This window comes from Convolutriloba macropyga, chromosome 1 (genome assembly GCF_964194025.1).
Source record: "Convolutriloba macropyga chromosome 1, txConMacr16.3, whole genome shotgun sequence".
Lineage (NCBI taxonomy): Eukaryota > Metazoa > Xenacoelomorpha > Acoela > Convolutidae > Convolutriloba > Convolutriloba macropyga.
The window spans coordinates 53442660-53464756 of record NC_134468.1 but is presented as its reverse complement, the minus strand read 5'-3'; the positions used below and the strand labels follow the sequence as shown (position 1 = coordinate 53464756).

At 35.3% G+C, this 22097-nt stretch overlaps 1 protein-coding gene across 1 annotated transcript in view; it reads right to left on the bottom strand.

The window, feature by feature from the left end:
- The window catches only part of LOC142349760 (uncharacterized), a 29991-nt gene extending 8248 nt beyond the window's left edge, over positions 1-21743 (bottom strand). The window contains exon 1 of the mRNA XM_075401523.1: positions 21440-21743. Coding sequence (XP_075257638.1) covers positions 21440-21718 — 279 coding nt within the window. The 5' untranslated portion in view covers positions 21719-21743. The remainder of the gene's footprint in view (positions 1-21439) is intronic.
- Positions 21744-22097: the final 354 nt, after the last annotated feature.

Sequence of the window (22097 nt, the reverse complement as noted above, 5' to 3'; positions counted from 1 at the left end):
GTTCAATTTTATATGGTGGAAGATCGTTGCTGAGTAAGCGAAAAAAATATTTTGAGCAATGGTATTTCAAGAGAAAAGAAACTGGTAGTATTTTGTTGCGAAGTTTGAGATCTGTAGACCGATCGTATTTTCTATTAAAAATGGATTTTATTCCCCAATTCAGTTAATTTCTAAAGTTGTGAGCAATGACTTCTCCAATCCTATCAGAATTAGAGCGGAATAATGTAGATGACTTATTACTATTGCATTAAGTAATAAGACTCTCGTTTTCTCTGGTAAACTTTTACTTAGTGTATTCAAAAATTTTATTCCACAAGCCATTCTCTGAAGAATCTTTTTCACTTCTCCATCAAATTTTAGTTTGCTATCAATAATTACGACAAGATACTTCACAATATTGGATTCTGCTATTCTTTCATTGTCGACATTCAAAACAGTATTTGTTAACCTCTTCCTGGTGCTGAACACAATATATTCGGTTTTTTGTTTGTTCACTACTAACTGGGACTTTGCAAAAAAGTCAATACTTTTTGAGATGTTATGTTCAAGTTTTGTTTTTGAAGATATTTCATCAGTGGCCAATGTAAAAAGAAAAGTGTCGTCTGCGTACTGGACGACCGTGCAACGCTTTTCTACAATCTTTGCTAAATCGTTGACGTAAATGTTAAATAATAGAGGTCCTAAAATTGTACCTTGTAGAACTCCTCTTTTAAATTTATCCAATCTGATTCAATTCCATTCAGAACAACTCTTTCCGTTCTTTCAGTCAAATAATTCTCTATTAAATTGGTAGCATGTTCGTCAAAACCTATATTTTCAAGTCTCCGTAACAGTATTTTGTGGTTTATAGAATCAAAAGCCTTTGAAAGATCTAAAAACGCCCCTGTAACATTTTTTTTCTTTTTGAGTTCTAATCTTATTTGTTCTGTCGATTTCAGGATAGCATCAATTGTTGAAATTTGTTTTCTATAACCAAATTGACTAGCAGACAATAAATGCTCCCTTTCTAGGAAACTTGTGATTTGTGAACTGAACGCCTTTTCAAAAATTTTTGACAAAGCAAAAGTGACAGAAATAGGTCTATAATTGAGTGGGTCTTCGGGATTCCCTTTTTTGAAGAGTGGAGTTACACAAGCTTTTTTAAGATCTTCTGGAAATTTTCCTTCTGTAATGAACTGATTAATGAGACACAATGAACTGATTAATGAGACACATCACCAAATATTGCATGGGCCAAAACAATTATAAAAAAAAGAACATTGTTAATTTCCTCTGGTACACATAAGTATAAAAAGCAAATGGTAAAAGAGGCAATGTAAAGTTAAGAATATAACATTATAGAAAATTATAAAATCATTCAATCACTTAACTAAAAATTTGACCGTACATTATTGAAAAAAATGGCCTAAAATGCGAGCATAAAATGTTCTCACAATTTTATATGTACATCATGAAGATTAAAAAATAAAATTAAAATCTAAGGCTCTCAATGTCATCTTTTATATCAGTTACTTTTGGGTCCTTCAAAAATTCTTTCCAAAAATATTCTTTCAGTTCTTTTTTTAAGGAAACTTTCGATGTTGTTTTCAGTCTAATATTAGAAGGCAGACTATTATAAATTGGAATGGCTTGTGCAATAAAAGAATCATTTAAAAACTCATTGTTCTTTCTTAAATCGAACGTGACTTTTTTTGACCTGTCATGTTGTTTTATTCTCATGGTAGAGAGGTTCAATTTTATATGGTGGAAGATCGTTGCTGAGTAAGCGAAAAAAATATTTTGAGCAATGGTATTTCAAGAGAAAAGAAACTGGTAGTATTTTGTTGCGAAGTTTGAGATCTGTAGACCGATCGTATTTTCTATTAAAAATGGATTTTATTCCCCAATTCAGTTAATTTCTAAAGTTGTGAGCAATGACTTCTTCAATCCTATCAGAATTAGAGCGGAATAATGTAGATGACTTATTACTATTGCATTAAGTAATAAGACTCTCGTTTTCTCTGGTAAACTTTTACTTAGTGTATTCAAAAATTTTATTCCACAAGCCATTCTCTGAAGAATCTTTTTCACTTCTCCATCAAATTTTAGTTTGCTATCAATAATTACGACAAGATACTTCACAATATTGGATTCTGCTATTCTTTCATTGTCGACATTCAAAACAGTATTTGTTAACCTCTTCCTGGTGCTGAACACAATATATTCGGTTTTTTGTTTGTTCACTACTAACTGGGACTTTGCAAAAAAGTCAATACTTTTTGAGATGTTATGTTCAAGTTTTGTTTTTGAAGATATTTCATCAGTGGCCAATGTAAAAAGAAAAGTGTCGTCTGCGTACTGGACGACCGTGCAACGCTTTTCTACAATCTTTGCTAAATCGTTGACGTAAATGTTAAATAATAGAGGTCCTAAAATTGTACCTTGTAGAACTCCTCTTTTAAATTTATCCAATCTGATTCAATTCCATTCAGAACAACTCTTTCCGTTCTTTCAGTCAAATAATTCTCTATTAAATTGGTAGCATGTTCGTCAAAACCTATATTTTCAAGTCTCCGTAACAGTATTTTGTGGTTTATAGAATCAAAAGCCTTTGAAAGATCTAAAAACGCCCCTGTAACATTTTTTTTCTTTTTGAGTTCTAATCTTATTTGTTCTGTCGATTTCAGGATAGCATCAATTGTTGAAATTTGTTTTCTATAACCAAATTGACTAGCAGACAATAAATGCTCCCTTTCTAGGAAACTTGTGATTTGTGAACTGAACGCCTTTTCAAAAATTTTTGACAAAGCAAAAGTGACAGAAATAGGTCTATAATTGAGTGGGTCTTCGGGATTCCCTTTTTTGAAGAGTGGAGTTACACAAGCTTTTTTAAGATCTTCTGGAAATTTTCCTTCTGTAATGAACTGATTAATGAGACACATAATGAACTGATTAATGAGACATCACCAAATATTGCGTTTGATCTATTGACTCAAGTCTTCGAAACATAACCTGATGACGTCACGCGAATTCCTCTGAAACGACTGGCTTTGGCTGTTGAAGCTACCTTAAATTTTGGCACGCTAGCATGACCTGGGTGAGGGCGGGGAAGCAAAAAATGTGTGAGGGCATAAAGCGGGGCATAAGTGGGTGGTTTATGGGAGTAGTATACTAAAAAGCACGTACGTATTGTCACGGGGGGGACGTTCCCCCCCCCACCTGACGAATCGTACATAACGTTTTGTCATGGGTGTGGGGACGTCCCATCCCGTTACGAATCGTGCGGTGCGTTTTGGTGGCAAGGAAAATCTTATGTGATTTTTTTGTCGGCTAATGGGAACGCAGAGACAAATCTTGTAATCGAATAGTTAAATTAGAATTAATGCTTGACAACTATGGCGATTAGCACAGGATTCAGCCCCCATTTATTACCCCAAATTACCGCATTTTTACATTCATGGTGATCACCCTTAATTTACAACTTCCTTGGCTTCTCATGACATCCGATCTTTACTAGCAATTTACTCTGATAATTTACTTCTTTAAAAGATTAAGGGTCAATAGATCACACAGAAAAAATATGAAAAATTGGGGACAAATCTGGTATAAATAGCACGTGTTAGCTTCTGGTTGCATTCTCTCATTTCATGAATAACCAAGATGTATATCAGTACGTGGATTGAGGCACGTATAACTTTTCATACTTAAAACAATTAACATTATACTTTCAATACTCCTCTTATCATGTCAAAAGTTTAGTCCGAGAAGGACATCACGGATAAGTGATACATTGGTCCTCCCCAATGCTTTTGTAAGAGTGTCTGCCCACATGCGATCAGTAGGCAAGTAGTTAAGCTCTAATAGCCGACTTTAAACTAAAATCCGAACGAAGTGCACTTTTAATCCCACGTGCTTTCTCTTTCCGTGATTCATTGAATCTATACTAAGAGCAATACAAGCTTGATTGTCTACGAAGACGTTTACTGGGTGTTAAGATTTCTCAATCGAATTCTCGTAATAGGTTTGCTGAATGTACGGCTTCTTTACTTGCCTCGACTACAGCGTTGAGCTCAGCTGTTGAAGTAGATACACAATTTTGCAATTGACTAGCCCAACTGATTGCACCTGAACTATTGTTAAGTTTAAAACAAAAACCACTGGTACTTTTTCTATTGTCTATGTTGCCTGCCCAATCTGTGTCTGAAAATCCTGTTAACTCCAGTTTCTCACATTTTCCATATTCACTGACTGTCCCTCTTAGATAACGTAAACACCCTTTTGCAACGTTCCAATGTCGCATTACAGGATTTTGAACAAAAGAACATAATAAATTAGCTGCGTGCGCAATAACTGGTCTACTCGTTAATGCCAGATATTCAAGCGTCCCTCTATACCCCTATAATTACATGATTGCATTTCTCTATGCTCATTGCTGCCTATTTCTGGTGAATCTAATTTTGTCATTTTCAGGCTAACATCTAATGGTGTTTCCAGTGTCTTTGATTCACTCATGTTAAACTTCTCTAGCAATTTCTCCATGTAAGCTTCTTGACTTAGCATTATTTTGTTTTCTGTTTGCTCAATTTTTATATTTAAGAACCAACTAAGGTCTCCGTAACTGTCTTCATGCAACCCTAATATCGCCATATCCCCTACCCAAAGACACACTAATGCCTCTATAACGTTTTCACCTTTCTTTAAGAAAAGGCACTCATCTTTAATAGCTGGCGTGAAACCTATTTGGCCGAGAAAAAATTTGATTGTTAAGTACCAATTTCTACCGGACTGTTTCAATCCATACAAATTTTCCTCGACTTCCAAATTAATGAATTTCCTTGCTTGTCAAAATTTTAGAAACCTTTGGGCTGTTGCATGATTTCTTCTTCAATGCCAGCGCTCAAGTATGCTGTTTTGATATCTATTTGATTCAACTCGGTGTTTTTATATACTGCGTAGCTTATCAGTAGGGGATAATTGTTCAGAGGCGTGATGTTGGTGAGTGTTTCGTTGTAATCCCGACCTGGAACTAAGCTAAACCCTTTGGCTACAAACCTTGCCTTATACGTATTTATCTCCATGCTATGATCAAACTTATGAGCAAAGTGGCAGCGGCTACCAATGGGTTTTTGTTCCTTTGTTTTTTATCAGTTCCCAAGCTTTATTTTCCACTAATGAGTTGAATTCCAATTTTATTGCTTCGAACCAGTTTTAATCCCTAGTGGCTTCATCGATGGACTTAGGCAGTAAATCTTTGTTCACAATTTCAATAAGAAAGCCTACCAGGTTTAAATCTCTATCACTATCTGACTGATCTCCTTCATTTCTTTGACTTTAAAAAACCTTTTCGGTTTCGTTGAAAGTTACATTCCGAGATTTTCTAACCATAAAGATCCCTTTGTCATTTGGAATACGTACGAGGTAAGTCTCAATATTGTCTGAGGACCCCAAAAATATTCCTTTTTGAGAAGTTTATCAATCTTGCCTCACAATCTTTTTTCAACATGAATAAAAGCTGACTAACCAAAAACTTTGATAGATTCTAAGTTAGGTTTCCCTTTGTACATTGCCTCAAAAGTGAGTAGGTTTCGTTGTAATCCCGACCTGGAACTTGGCTAAATCCTTTTGCTACGAATCTTGCCTTATACCTTGTTATCTCCCCACTAGGACCAAACTTAAGAGCAAAGTGCCAGCGGCTACCAATGGGTTTATTTCCTTTGTTCTCTACCAGTTCCCAAACTATTTTCCACTAATGAGTTGTATTCCAACTTCATTGCCTTGTACCAGTTTTTATCCCTAATTCATCAATAGACTTAGGTAGCAATTCGTTGTTAACAATTTCACCAAGGAAAGCTACCGGGTTTAAATCTCTATCACCATCTGAATGATGCTTGTTGACTATCTCCTCCTTCTTTTCTTTGACTTCAATAAACATTTCGTTTTCGTTGAAAGTTACATTGCGAGATTTTCTAACCTTAAAGACCCCTTTGTCATTTGGAATACCTACCAGATAAGTCTTACTATTGTCTAAAGACCCTAAGAATATTCCTTTTTGAGAAGTTCTATCAATCTTACCACGAAAATTTTTTTCAACATGAACGAAAGCTGAACAACCAAACACTTTGATTGATTCTAAAATAGGTTTCTTCTTGTACATTGCCTCAAAAAGTGTCTTCTGAATACCTGAATGGAAACAAAAGTTTTTAATCTTACTTGACATATTTAGTGCATATGGCCAATACTCTTTTTCTCAACCTGACTGCTCTAAACGACATCTAGCCATTGCGGTGATTGTCCCCCAATTCCTCTCGATCTTCGTCTTCTTGTGGTGTATACGGTGCCGTCTAACACCTTTTCGTCTACATAAATGTTATGTCATTTGAGACATATTCCCCTGCCCCATCGAAAACTTAGGGTCCTGGTTGTCCTACATCCGCAAAGAACCGTTCAATTTTTTCAATGGCCTCATCCCTTGAACTCAAAAATAGACTTTCTGATACCTGCTAAAACTATTCACGAACTCTATTGTATACATGTGGCCATCAACCGCTTCCGGTTGGATGGGCCCTAATATGTCGGTAGGGACAATTTTTAAGACTTCACTTGGTCTTGTTCCGAAGTCTTTTGGTACTGGATGTTTCTTTGATTTATTTAACTGACATGATTAAAGGTTTGTTATATCGTGCTCGCTTAGCTTTAGCCCTACTGCGTGATCTTTTAGTTTGTAAATGTCCTCAACATTGTTATGAACCAAGCGCTTATGCTACAAACTAAGAGGATTTGTTTTTGCTAAATTGCACTGGTCTGAGGTTTCTTCGTAGTCAATTTTGTTCCAGATAAACTAACTATCTCTTTCATCAAAAGGGAAAATTGTTCCGTTCTTAGTTCTTATTTCTAAAGTCCTACTTTCTAAAGACCTCATTGCCTGTTGTTCTAAGTTTTGATACCGATACCAGATTTCTTGTATTGTTGGGAAGAGGCAACGCATTACTTAATTTTATTTTTCGCTCTGAACAACTGGAATCCAAAACTCTGATTTCAACTGTTCCTTTCCCACTAATTAAAATTTTACTGCTGTTTGCATTAGTGATGGTACCAGAATACTCCTTGTCTATATCTATGAATAAACTTTTCTCTTCAATCATATGACTTGTGGCGGCTGAATCCAAAACTAGCTCAATGGCAAGGTTGTTTTCCGATTGAATGAAGGAAAAGAACTCTTCCTTTTCTAAATTCTGCTCCTCCACTAATCTCTGCGAGCCTCTCTGAGTGGTTCTCCTGCTTTGACTTACAAAATTTTTCACGTTTCTGTTGCTTTCTACAAAATTTGGCTGTATGTCCGTGCTCATCACACTTGAAACATTTTGTTGGGGAAGCTTTGGTTTGTTCATGAATTGTTCATGAGAAAAGCATCCTGCCAGCCGAATTGTTATCTCAAAAGTTAGCCTAATGAAGCTAAAAACAGATACAAGACACTGGGAACCATCCGAAAATTTTAAAATTTTACTAGTCGCCATAATGCTAGACAGAACAAGAACAAATTATTAAAAAAGAAGAACGAAAACGAGGTGGAGTAACAAATCTTTGATCTTGAAACCGTTCAAAAATGGAAAATTTTCCTCGTCAATAAGAAGTTTTAACAGTAAAACTTGCTTTAAAAATGTTGTAACCGAGTTTTTGCTCGATCAGCACAAGAAAGTAACCGTTAATAGACAAATAGGAGCCTTCAAATCCTATTTTTACCTATGAGCAGCCACAATTTTAGGATTGTTATTTTAATAACAACACATTACTTTATTTAACATTTTAAAACATGTAGATATCTAACCTTAGGGTTAAATTCTGAGTAATTTACATGTTTCAACCAAAAAATATCTATAGAGTGAGTAAAATTCCGTCAGATGTTGTTTAAGTAATGATTTAAATGTTTTATAATAAAACTAACTACCTCTATCAACCCATAATTTTTCTGGTATCCTAAATTCTAGTAAAATTATTTTAAAACCATTTATAGATACACCAGACTTATTCATTAAAGGTGTAGCCCAAGCATATCTGATATATATGACTGTTAATATAAATTTATAATTATTATTGTATTTACTTAAAGATGTTTTATCAATTAAATCGACTGCCGATGTTTCCTCTTTGTATAATGGTATTATTCTCTTTGGAATTTCGTTATTTGCGGTGAGAATATTTCTATAGCTAGTTCTTGTTGTTATTTCATTTACTACAAAATTAATATTAACTATTATATTAAGTTATAAAAATAACTATCATATACTATCTACCAAAATTAAAAATAAAATTAACAACTCTAACAACTGTTGCTCAACAACTGTCGTATCCGTTGGTCTATAATTTATAATCATTTAGAAATCTTTTACTTTTTCTTCATCTGTTATATCTCGTTCAGTCAGGTCTTTATTAGCAATGAACATTGTGAAACTTTGAGTAAAAGTATAGATATGATCTCTTACTCTTATACCATCGGGTTCTAGAGATATATCTACATCATTCATTTTATATTTGTTTGAAGATGCATCAATTTGTTTTATTTCTAATTGTTTGTTTGTTTTCTCATTTCTGCTAGAATGCTAATCATCTCATTGCTAACTGAATGTTTGCGTATTATAATTAGTTCGTGTTAAGGGTAATGGGATTTCTATTTTCTTTAATGTTTGTAGTGTTTGTCTTTGACTAGTTATACCTTTTTCCAATAAATCTGTTTGTTTGTCAAGCGTATCAGCGAAGCTGCTTTGCATAAAATTTCGTTTAAGAGGTTCAGTTAATGGATCAAATAACTCTTCTATAGTACCACGAAATTTTTGTTCTTTAAATTTATCTTCTAATCTCTTTTTCTGTTTTCTTTTCTAGATAGTTCATTCTATCAGTGTTTCTAGATCAGTGAAACTGCTGGATTTACCAAGAGCGGAGCTCGTTTGCAGATTAGTTTCAGTCATAGCTTCGCTTTATTTTCAGCAGAACGAACTATAAGCGATTGATAATAATAGTTGAAATAATTCATCTGCTTTCTTTTTTCACATTGCAAAGGATATATTCAAAGTAAAGAATTTAACCTTTCACCATCACTTTGAAATAAAATTTATTCAAATTAAACACTTCCTCATTCACTATCACATTAAGTTTGCAAGTTTGTTGGATAATACTCATCCTATGAATATTTTACCATCTGTGAATTTGCAACAACAACTTTGTTGAGTAGTTCCATCGGTTTGCGAAGCAGGTTCCCTGATCTCCGAAGGAGTTTGACTCATCGACTTTGGCAACTTCGTTGATTTGCAAACTAGGTTCATCGGATTGTGAATTAGATTATCTGATGCATTTTGTGGAAACTTTTTTGATCTACGAAGTAGGTTCCCTGATCTGTGAAGTTTACCAAACACTTGTTCAATTGAGCTATCAAAATTTTTGTAAATAACTGAATCTTATGGTGAAAAATTAATTGTCACAAAAAGGTATACTCAAGTGGAATATTTCTAGAACGTTCTATTACGTTTGTGTTACTTTTAGAGCATGATGTAAGAGCATTAAGTAGTGCTAAATATTCTAGAACTATTTTAATAAATATTCGAAATTTTCACGTGTTTTCAATTTCAATATTTAGTAGAAACAAGTGTTTGGTTGAAAATAATCGGTTTTGTTGTTCAGTTAGATATATCATTTGTAAGGTTCAATTCTTGTTGGTTTAGATACAACATTTGCGAAAAACAGTTTAACTGCTGTGACACTCAGTTTTTGTTACTTTAGGTGCAATAAGTGTAGATCTAGTTTGATCTGATTGAACAAATTTTTATGAGTGATATGTCAGCTGGCAAACACTCTAATGAAGTTTGATAACCTAATTCTCAATGACTTAATGACCGGGCTTTATCGGTTTGTCCCATTTTTTTATTTCAATATTTTGATTTTCACAACATCAAGTTGCGTAAATGAATGCGTGAATGTTTTGAAAATTCACTCAGTTGAAACGTGGAAATCGTGACTTATGTAAAATGAGAAACGTAATCAAAAGGTAAAACGAAATAAAAAACATAGCAGGACAAGTCCTGACGTTTAATTGAGAGAATTTTTATTGACTAAACAAAAAACTAGGCCTAGAACGGACTATGAGTGAATTGGAAAAATTTCTAAAAAATCAGATCAAAAATTTTAAGTAAAAAGGTAAATTAAGAAACGCCCCTCCCCAACACTGGGTGAATATTGGCTGGTCCTGGGCCCTCCCAGCACTACGTCTTCATAAAGCATTTTGTATTGTTTAAATCTATCAATAAAATGACAAGCATCAGCTGAAAAAGTAAAACAGAAGATAAGACAGCATTAGAAAAAAAAAACTAATGACGAAAGTAGATGAGTCAAACTAACAGCCTCCCTTCTTCAACCACAGCTCCCATCGAAGCATCAACAACTTCGCGCCGCCTAAGCGTCCTTGACCCACGAAAGCAGAGGATGGAACTCCTCAGGAGAGCAAAGCTGATTTTTGTCCTTAGATATGATATCAGCGTAGCTGACCTTTTTCGCGCAGAGAGCTTTGACGCCAGTTGTTTCAGCGGACAAAATGTTGCTTTCTCAACCTCAGTTAATCTTTGTTCATATTTTTTAATAGATTCATGGTACTTGTAGGCTTCGCTACTGCTTTCAGGGCAACTTTTTGCCAGCGGGATGAAAATTTTCACATCAAGATACGTTTTGTTAAACCTTGATTCCCAAAGTCCGTTGGCCTTGATATCTAATCTTGCATCATCGTCAGACATCATGACAGACATCACTTAACAAATTCGCAAAGGAATCGCGAACTTCATTATGCCTCATGCGTGTATCATCCTTTCGGACAGTGGAGGGCATGTGCTACAGTGAAGTTTTCATTGCATGCGGTTAGTAATGGCATCTTCACTAGATCCCAGCCACAGCGAAGGGCAATGCCATCACGAAACTCGCTTTTCGTTAGGTCAAAAAGATATCGCTTCAATGGCAGAGCGTTCAACCAGCTTCATGCTCCCTTTTCACCAGCCAAGTCAAGTGAGCGAATCTCGTTCTTAATCAATTCGCATTCAATTCTCGTCTTTTTTGATTTGATAGTAAGATCTTTCTCCTTATTGATTTCGTATGATTTGTTGTTGCTTTAGTTCGGCTTCGGGCAGAGATAGGGATAAGGGACTTGACAGTTGAACTGATCGTTCATATTCTTCAAAGCGGTCTTCAGGTTTAAGGATATTCAGGCCACCCTCACTTATCGGCAACGAAAAGATTCCTTTATTTTTCATTGTAGGCGGGATTATTGAATAGATTAGGTATTAGCGCATCGTAGATTGATTTCTCACATTCTCGTAAAAGGTCTTCAATATTGGGTGTTGTACGTGCTAAGAAGGTCAATTTATGCTGAACGGATGAAGTGAACGATTTATAAACATTTTGAGGTGAAACATTCGCATGAGCGGCCAGCCTTTTCAACAACGATTTCTGCTGTTTAAGTGATCTTTCTACAAATTTCTTTTCTGCATTTTCAGAACCTCTTACACCACCAAGTACTCTACAACCGTCATCAATTTCCACTTCGTGAGGAAAAATCTGCTGTGCTCTTTCAAAAAGATATTCTTTGGTAATGATGTGCCATTTGGAAAGATGGTAACCATTTGCGAAAAACAGTTTAACTGCTGTGACACTCAGTTTTTGTTACTTTAGGTGCAATAAGTGTAGATCTAGTTTGATCTGATTGAACAAATTTTTATGAGTGATATGTCAGCTGGCAAACACTCTAATGAAGTTTGATAACCTAATTCTCAATGACTTAATGACCGGGCTTTATCGGTTTGTCCCATTTTTTTATTTCAATATTTTGATTTTCACAACATCAAGTTGCGTAAATGAATGCGTGAATGTTTTGAAAATTCACTCAGTTGAAACGTGGAAATCGTGACTTTTGTTAAATGAGAAACGTAATCAAAAGGTAAAACGAAATAAAAAACATAGCAGGACAAGTCCTGACGTTTAATTGAGAGAATTTTTATTGACTAAACAAAAAACTAGGCCTAGAACGGACTATGAGTGAATTGGGAAAAAAATTTCTAAAAAATCAGATCAAAAATTTTAAGTAAAAAGGTAAATTAAGAAACGCCCCTCCCCAACACTGGGTGAATATTGGCTGGTCCTGGGCCCTCCCAGCACTACGTCTTCATAAAGCATTTTGTATTGTTTAAATCTATCAATAAAATGACAAGCATCAGCTGAAAAAGTAAAACAGAAGATAAGACAGCATTAGAAAAAAAAACTAATGACAAAAGTAGATGAGTCAAACTAACAGCCTCCCTTCTTCAACCACAGCTCCCATCGAAGCATCAACAACTTCGCGCCGCCTAAGCGTCCTTGACCCACGAAAGCAGAGGATGGAACTCCTCAGGAGAGCAAAGCTGATTTTTGTCCTTAGATATGATATCAGCGTAGCTGACCTTTTTCGCGCAGAGAGCTTTGACGCCAGTTGTTTCAGCGGACAAAATGTTGCTTTCTCAACCTCAGTTAATCTTTGTTCATATTTTTTAATAGATTCATGGTACTTGTAGGCTTCGCTACTGCTTTCAGGGCAACTTTTTGCCAGCGGGATGAAAATTTTCACATCAAGATACGTTTTGTTAAACCTTGATTCCCAAAGTCCGTTGGCCTTGATATCTAATCTTGCATCATCGTCAGACATCATGACAGACATCACTTAACAAATTCGCAAAGGAATCGCGAACTTCATTATGCCTCATGCGTGTATCATCCTTTCGGACAGTGGAGGGCATGTGCTACAGTGAAGTTTTCATTGCATGCGGTTAGTAATGGCATCTTCACTAGATCCAACCATTCAGAAAAAAACCATTCAGAAAAAAATCCGATCAAGAAAATAAAAAAACAGTAAAAATCCAAGTAAATTGCCGCATGTGAACCACTAGCGACAAAGCGAATTTTTGTTGAAACACCGTTTTCTCACTCCACTTTAAAATCAGAGCAAAAAAATTTCACGCCACAAAACCACTCGCTTTTTCCATCCACTTCCTGTTTCGGCGTGACCAAAATAACTACTCCAAGTTTAATTCAAAATCATGAAAATGTGTGAAAAGATCTTAAGACAATTCGAATTCTTTGAATTGTAAAAATGAGAGCGCCTAAAAAATAGCCACTGAGAGGCTTAGGGCGGCTATTAATAATTTATCATATTTTGATAGATTTATAACCTTACTAAGGTTAGAAAGTAGAAGAATTTTGAAATTAAGTGTCTCCCCTCCCTTGGCCAAGTAAGCCCAAATACAGATTCCTTTTTCCACTGCACTCGATAAATAAACAAATAAAAACGAACATATCTGGCAGATTGCCAGAAAATAGCCGCAATAGATTCGTAGATCGGCAGTCAAAAAAACAGTAAAAAAGACAGACCAAAAAAACTCGTCTTTTCATTGAAAGCTGATCTGTTATATTTTGATTAAAAATCTGTATAAGTTACTGCTGCCTCTATTAGCTCATCTCAAATAACCTTCAATTAGAGTGACACACACCCATTTGATCTTATCTCTTTGAATTAAAGTAAATGAAAGTCAATTTCAAAGTGAGGAAGTCATTTTTGAGAGTGAGGTAAGTCAACTGTGACCAAAACTTTAATCACGCGCATGAACAAAAAAACTCGCTCCACTAAGAGCGAAAAAAGACGTCACACATGCAATTCAGTTGAAATTGCATGAACGAATGAACAAAAAGTGGCTGTGACGTCATATGGTCGTAACAAAAATCATGACGAAGAAAAAAAAACATAGCAGGACAAGTCCTGACGTACAATTCAAAGAATTTTCATTTTCATTGCCTAAACAGAAAAACTAGACCTAGAATGGACTATGAGTGAATTGAGAACACCATTTTAAAAAAAATCAGATCAAAAAATAAGAAAAAAAAACAAAAAATCAATGTCAAAATGCCGCATGTGAACAAAAGAACCACTAGCGAGAAATGAAAATTTAATTCAAACAAAAAACTAGGCAAAGAATGAGCTGTGAATGGATTGGGAAAACCATTTAGAAAAAAACCGATCCAAAAAATCGAAAAAAAACAGTAAAAATCAGAGTGAATTTGCCGCATGTGAACAAAAAACCACTACCCAGAAACCGAATTTTTGTTCAAACACCATTTTCGCAGTCTACTTTAAAATTAGAGCGAAAAAAATTCACGCCGCAAAACCACTCGCTTTTTCGCTCCATTTCCTGTTTCGGCGTGACCAAAATCACTACTCCAATTTGACTTCAAAATCATGAAAATGTGTGAACATCTCTTAAAAAAAAGACAGCGCCCCAATACAATTCAAATTCTTTGAATTGTAAAAAACCAAGAGAAGGCCAATAATAGCCCCAGCTATCGCTGTGCGGCTATTTAAAAAAATCGGTACTATTATTATTATTTGGTTCAAACAAGAAACGAGGCCTAGAACGAACTACAGATGGATTGGAAAAACCATTCAGAAAAAAATCCGATCCAGAAAAAAAAACAGTAGAAATCCAAGTGAAATTGCCGCAGTGAATAAAAAACCACTAGCGACAAAGCGAACTTTTGTTGAAACACCGTTTTCTCACTCCACTTTAAAATCAGAGCAAAAACATTTCACGCCACAAAACCACTCGCTTTTTCCATCCACTTCCTGTTTCGGCGTGACCAAAATAACTACTCCAATTTTACTTCAAAATCATGAAAATGTGCAAACAGATCTTAAAAAAAGACAGCGCCCCAATACAATTAGAATTCTTTGAATTGTAAAAAGGAGAGCGCTTAAAAAATAGCCACTGAGAGGCTTAGGGCGGCTATTAATAATTTATCATATTTTGATAGATTTATAACCTTACTAAGGTTAGAAAGTAGAAGAATTTTGAAATTAAGTGTCTCCCCTCCCTTGGACCTGTAAGCCCAAATACAGATTGCTTTTTCCACTGCACTCGATAAATAAACAAATATAAACGAACATATCTGGCAGATTGCCAGAAAACAGCCGCAATAGATTCGTAGATCAGCAGTCTTAAAAAAACAGTAAAAAAGACAGACCAAAAAAACTCGTCTTTTCATTGAAGGCTGATCTGTTATATTTTGATTAAAAATCTGTATAAGTTACTGCTGCCTCTATTAGCTGATCTCAAATAACCTTCAATTAGAGTGACACACACCCATTTGACATTATCTCTTTGAATTAAAGTAAATAAAAGTCAATTTCAAAGTGAGGAAGTCATTTTTGAGAGTGAGGTAAGTCAACTGTGACCAAAAATTTAATCACGCGTATGAACAAAAAACTCGCTCCACTAATAGCGAAAAATGACGTCACACATGCAATTCAGTTGAAATTGCATGAACGAATGAACAAAAAGTGGCTGTGACGTCAAATCGTCGTAACAAAAATCATGACGACGAAATAAAGAACCATAGCAGGACAAGTCCTGACGTACAATTCAAAGAATTTTCATTGACTAAACGGAAAAACTAGACCTAGAATGGACTATGAGTGAATTGAGAAAACATTTTTAAAAAATGAGATCAAAAAATAAGAAAAAAAAACAAAAAATTAATGTCAAAATGCCGCATGTTAACAAAAAAACCACTAGCGAGAAATGAAAATTCAATTCAAACAAAAAAACTAGGCATAAAATGAGCTGTGAATGGATTGGGAAAACCATTTAGAAAAAATCCGAACCAAAATATCGAAAAAAACCAGTAAAAATCAGAGTGAAATTGCCGCATGTGAACAAAAAGCCACTACCGAGAAACCGAATTTTTGTTCAAACCATTTTCGCACTCTACTTTAAAATTAGAGCGAAAAGAATTCACGCCGCAAAACCACTCGCTTTTTCGCTCCATTTCCTGTTTCGGCGTGACCAAAATCACTACTTCAATTTGACTTCAAAATCATGAAAATGTGTGAACAGACCTTAAAAAAAGACAACGCCCCAATACAATTCAAATTCTTTGAATTGTAAAAACCAAGAGAAGGCGAATAATAGCCCCAGCTATCGATGTGCGGCTATTAATAAAAATCGGTACTAATATTATTATTATTATTAAGACTTCGTGGATATGCCACTGGGGAATCACACCCCGCGTTTGCAATCTAGGATTGGCACGACAGTTTGTACATAAACAAATAAAAATCCAAGTACATGGATTATTTTCAGTCCAATGTCTATTAAAATAACTCCACATGTATTCAATAAAATTGTTCTTCAGATTCTCCGGGTTAAAGAAATCAAGAGCTCTTTGCACGACGTTGGCCCTGTAAGCCCAAATACAGATTCCTTTTTCGACTGCACTCGATAAATAAACAAATAAAAACAAACATATCTGGCAGATTGCCGAAAATAGCCGCAATAGCTTCGTAGATCGGCAGTCTCAAAAAAACAGTAAAAAAGACAGACCAAAAAAACTCGTCTTTTCATTGAAGGCCGATCTGTTATATTTTGATTAAAAATCTGTATAAGTTACTGCTGCCTCTATTAGCTGATCTCAAATAACCTTCAATTAGAGTGACACACACCCATTTGATCTTCTCTTTGAATTAAAGTAAATGAAAGTCAATTTCAAAATGAGGAAGTCATTTTTGAGAGTGAGGTAAGTCAACTGTGACCAGAACTTTAATCACGCGCATGAACAAAAAAACTCGCTCCACTAAGAGCGAAAAAAGACGTCACACATGCAATTCAGTTGAAATTGCATGAACGATTGAACAAAAAGTGGCTGTGACGTCAAATCGTCGTAACAAAAATCATGACGACGAAATAAAGAAACATAGCAGGACAAGTCCTGACGTACAATTCAAAGAATTTTCATTGACTAAACGGAAAAACTAGACCTAGAATGGACTATGAGTGAATTGAGAAAACATTTTTAAAAAATGAGATCAAAAAATAAGAAAAAAAACAAAAAATTAATGTCAAAATGCCGCATGTTAACAAAAAAACCACTAGCGAGAAATGAAAATTTAATTCAAACAAAAAAACTAGGCATAGAATGAGCTGTGAATGGATTGGGAAAACCATTTAGAAAAAATCCGAACCAAAATATCGAAAAAAACCAGTAAAAATCAGAGTGAAATTGCCGCATGTGAACAAAAAGCCACTACCGAGAAACCGAATTTTTGTTCAAACCATTTTCGCACTCTACTTTAAAATTAGAGCGAAAAGAATTCACGCCGCAAAACCACTCGCTTTTTCGCTCCATTTCCTGTTTCGGCGTGACCAAAATCACTACTTCAATTTGACTTCAAAATCATGAAAATGTGTGAACAGACCTTACAAAAAAAGACAACGCCCCAATACAATTCAAATTCTTTGAATTGTAAAAACCAAGAGAAGGCGAATAATAGCCCCAGCTATCGATGTGCGGCTATTAATAAAAATAGGTACCATTATTATTATTATTATTATTAAGACTTCGTGGATATGCCACAGGGGAATCACACCCCGCGTTTGCAATCTAGGATTGGCACGACATTTTGTACATAAACAAATAAAAATCCAAGTACATGGATTATTTTCAGTCCAATGTCTATTAAAATAACTCCACATGTATTCAATAAGTTTGTTCTTCAGATTCTCCGGGTTAAAGAAATCAAGAGCTCTTTGCACGACGTTGGCCCTGTAAGCCCAAATACAGATTCCTTTTTCGACTGCACTCGATAAATAAACAAATAAAAACAAACATATCTGGCAGATTGCCGAAAATAGCCGCAATAGCTTCGTAGATCGGCAGTCTTAAAAAAACAGTAAAAAAGACAGACCAAAAAAACTCGTCTTTTCATTGAAGGCCGATCTGTTATATTTTGATTAAAAATCTGTATAAGTAACTGCTGCCTCTATTAGCTGATCTCAAATAACCTTCAATTAGAGTGACACACACCCATTTGATCTTCTCTTTGAATTAAAGTAAATGAAAGTCAATTTCAAAGTGAGGAAGTCATTTTTGAGAGTGAGGTAAGTCAACTGTGACCAAAACTTTAATCACCCGCATGAACAAAAAAACTCGCTCCACTAAGAGCGAAAAAAGACGTCACATGCAATTCAGTTGAAATTGCATGAACGATTGAACAAAAAGTGGCTGTGACGTCATATGGTCGTAACAAAAGTCATGACGAAGAAAAAAAACATAGCAGGACAAGTCCTGACATACAATTCAAAGAATTTTCATTGCCTAAACAGAAAAACTAGACCTAGAATGGACTATGAGTGAATTGAGAAAACCATTTTAAAAAAAATCAGATCAAAAAATAAGAAAAAAAACAAAAAATCAATGTCAAAATGCCGCATATGAACAAAAGAACCACTAGCGAGAAATGAAAATTTAATTCAAACAAAAAACTAGGCAAAGAATGAGCTGTGAATGGATTGGGAGAACCATTTAGAAAAAAAACCGATCCAAAAAATCGAAAAAAAACAGTAAAAATCAGAGTGAATTTGCCGCATGTGAACAAAAAACCACTACCCAGAAACCGAATTTTTGTTCAAACACCATTTTCGCAGTCTACTTTAAAATTAGAGCGAAAAAAATTTACGCCGCAAAACCACTCGCTTTTTCGCTCCATTTCCTGTTTCGGCGTGACCAAAATCACTACTCCAATTTGACTTCAAAATCATGAAAATGTGTGAACATATCTTAAAATAATAAAGACAGCGCCCCAATACAATTCAAATTCTTTGAATTGTAAAAAACCAAGAGAAGGCCAATAATAGCCCCAGCTATCGCTGTGCGGCTATTTAAAAAAATCGGTACTATTATTATTATTTGGTTCAAACAAGAAACGAGGCCTAGAACGAACTACGGATGGATTGGAAAAACCATTCAGAAAAAAATCCGATCCAGAAAATAAAAAAACAGTAGAAATCCAAGTGAAATTGCCGCCGTGAATAAAAAACCACTAGCGACAAAGCGAACTTTTGTTGAAACACCGTTTTCTCACTCCACTTTAAAATCAGAGCAAAAACATTTCACGCCACAAAACCACTCGCTTTTTCCATCCACTTCCTGTTTCGGCGTGACCAAAATAACTACTCCAATTTTACTTCAAAATCATGAAAATGTGTAAACAGATCTTAAAAAAAGACAGCGCCCCAATACAATTAGAATTCTTTGAATTGTAAAAAGGAGAGCGCTTAAAAAATAGCCACTGAGAGGCTTAGGGCGGCTATTAATAATTTATCATATTTTGATAGATTTATAACCTTACTAAGGTTAGAAAGTAGAAGAATTTTGAAATTAAGTGTCTCCCCTCCCTTGGACCTGTAAGCCCAAATACAGATTGCTTTTTCCACTGCACTCGATAAATAAACAAATAAAAACGAACATATCTGGCAGATTGCCAGAAAATAGCCGCAATAGATTCGTAGATTCGCGGCAGTCTTAAAAAAACAGTAAAAAAGACAGACCAAAAAAACTCGTCTTTTCATTGAAGGCTGATCTGTTATATTTTGATTAAAAATCTGTATAAGTTACTGCTGCCTCTATTAGCTGATCTCAAATAACCTTCAATTAGAGTGACACACACCCATTTGACATTATCTCTTTGAATTAAAGTAAATAAAAGTCAATTTCAAAGTGAGGAAGTCATTTTTGAGAGTGAGGTAAGTCAACTGTGACCAAAAATTTAATCACGCGTATGAACAAAAAAATCGCTCCACTAAGAGCGAAAAATGACGTCACACATGCAATTCAGTTGAAATTGCATGAACGAATGAACAGAAAGTGGCTGTGACGTCAAATCGTCGTAACAAAAATCATGACGACGAAATAAAAAAACATAGCAGGACAAGTCCTGACGTACAATTCAAAGAATTTTCATTGACTAAACGGAAAAACTAGACCTAGAATGGACTATGAGTGAATTGAGAACACCATTTTAAAAAAATCAGATCAAAAAATAAGAAAAAAAAACAAAAAATTAATGTTTAAAATGCCGCATGTTAACAAAAAAAACCACTAGCGAGAAATGAAAATTTAATTCAAACAAAAAAACTAGGCATAGAATGAGCTGTGAATGGATTGGGAAAACCATTTAGAAAAAAATCCGAACCAAAATATCGAAAAAAACCCAGTAAAAATCAGAGTGAAATTGCCACATGTGAACAAAAAGCCACTACCGAGAAACCGAATTTTTGTTCAAACCATTTTCGCACTCCACTTTAAAATTAGAGCGAAAAGAATTCACGCCGCAAAACCACTCGCTTTTTCGCTCCATTTCCTGTTTCGGCCTGACCAAAATCACTACTTCAATTTGACTTCAAAATCATGAAAATGTTATCGATGTGCGGCTATTAATAAAAATCGGTACTATTATTATTATTATTATTATTATTATTAAGACTTCGTGGATATGCCACTGGGGAATCACACCCCGCGTTTGCAATCTAGGATTGGCACGACAGTTTGTACATAAACAAATAAAAATCCAAGTACATGGATTATTTTCAGTCCAATGTCTATTAAAATAACTCCACATGTATTCAATAAGTTTGTTCTTCAGATTCTCCGGGTTAAAGAAATCAAGAGCTCTTTGCACGACGGTTATTCTGAATCCAGTCCTATACCAAAAGTTATGCCTCTGTATTCCATATCTAGTGTCTGGAAGCACAACACGTCTCCTACCGCTGTTGGTGATGTTGAATTCTTTCGAAAAATCGACACTGTACCTTCCTTTCAAGATGTTACTGAAAAGTAGAAGGTCTTTAAGCACTTTAATGTAGAGTGGTGGTAATAAGTTTGATTTGACCAAAGCATCCTTGTAGTCTAAATTTCCGCAAATCCACTTCAGAACCTTTTTATTGAATTTTTCAATGATTTCGAATTTCGTTTTTCTTAGTTCCCAGCATTCGGATGCAGATAGCATCGACATTGATGTTATTGATCGGTATAGGTCGGCCTTACTCTTGGTGCAAATGATCGGGGACGTACTTCTTCTCAACCGAAAGAACGATTTTCTGGCCATTCCAACTCTTACTTCCACATGCTCGTTCCAGTTTAGTGATTCATTCATGAACAGGCCAACGTCACGAACAAGGCTTTTGTGGTTTAAATTTCTTCCATCCATAATAAAACAAAAATATTCTAGGGTGTTCTTATTTCTACCGTACTGAAATTCGCTAATGGAACATTTTTTCAAATTGAAATGGTTTTGCACACTCCAGTTGTGAAGGGCTTGTAAGTCGGTTTGAAGTTTTTCTAAGGATTCTTGTTCATGTCTCCCATTGTAAAGCAGTTTTAAATCATCAACTATAGAAAATTGCATTAAAAACCAGAACTTTACCAACGTTTGAGCGAAATTGATCATTGGCTTGCTTGAATTTCACGCGATGTAACGTGATTTAACGGGTGTACATTTTTTTCCAATCTCGGCGTTAGTACTGTATGTTAGGTGAATACTATAATAAAAGAGTATTATCCCACAAATACTCACTGGATTTGGAGTATACTGGTTGGGTTGATTTGCTCTACTTTGATTCAAGTTTGAAATAAAATTCTGTGTGCCTCCACTTTGGGCAACGTGGCCACGGGGTTGCTGACTCATCCAGTTTGGCTGTAGTTGTTGCACGGATTGTCCCGTAGCCATTCCCGGTTGCATCATCATACTTCCATGGTGGCCCATGACTGGTGTGTGCGTTGTGCCTCCACCCATGGCAACATGAGGTTGTTGCACATACTTATTTGACCCGTTTTTACTTAAACAGGATCCCATTCATCTAAAAAATTGGGATCTTTTCCGTTTGTTCCCCCGTACGTTTTGCGTCCCCCAAGTTACAGAGCACGTGTCATTACATAGTGAATCATTAAGGAAAAAAAGTGCACGTGCTGCTGGGGGGTGCAAATAATATGCGCCCACTAAGCTGGGGGGGCACAAAAGGAAAAAAACTCCAAAAATTGTAATTTATAATTACTATATCGGCATTTCTACAGAACTTTTGATTTTTAAAAAATACAACTAAATTAAGAATACCCCTCCCCAACACTGGGTGAATTTTGACTGGTCCGGGGGCCCTGTCAGCACAACGTCCATTTTGTTGTACAAAGCATTTTGTAGTTTTCAAATCCAATAATCCTTCTATCAATAAAATAAA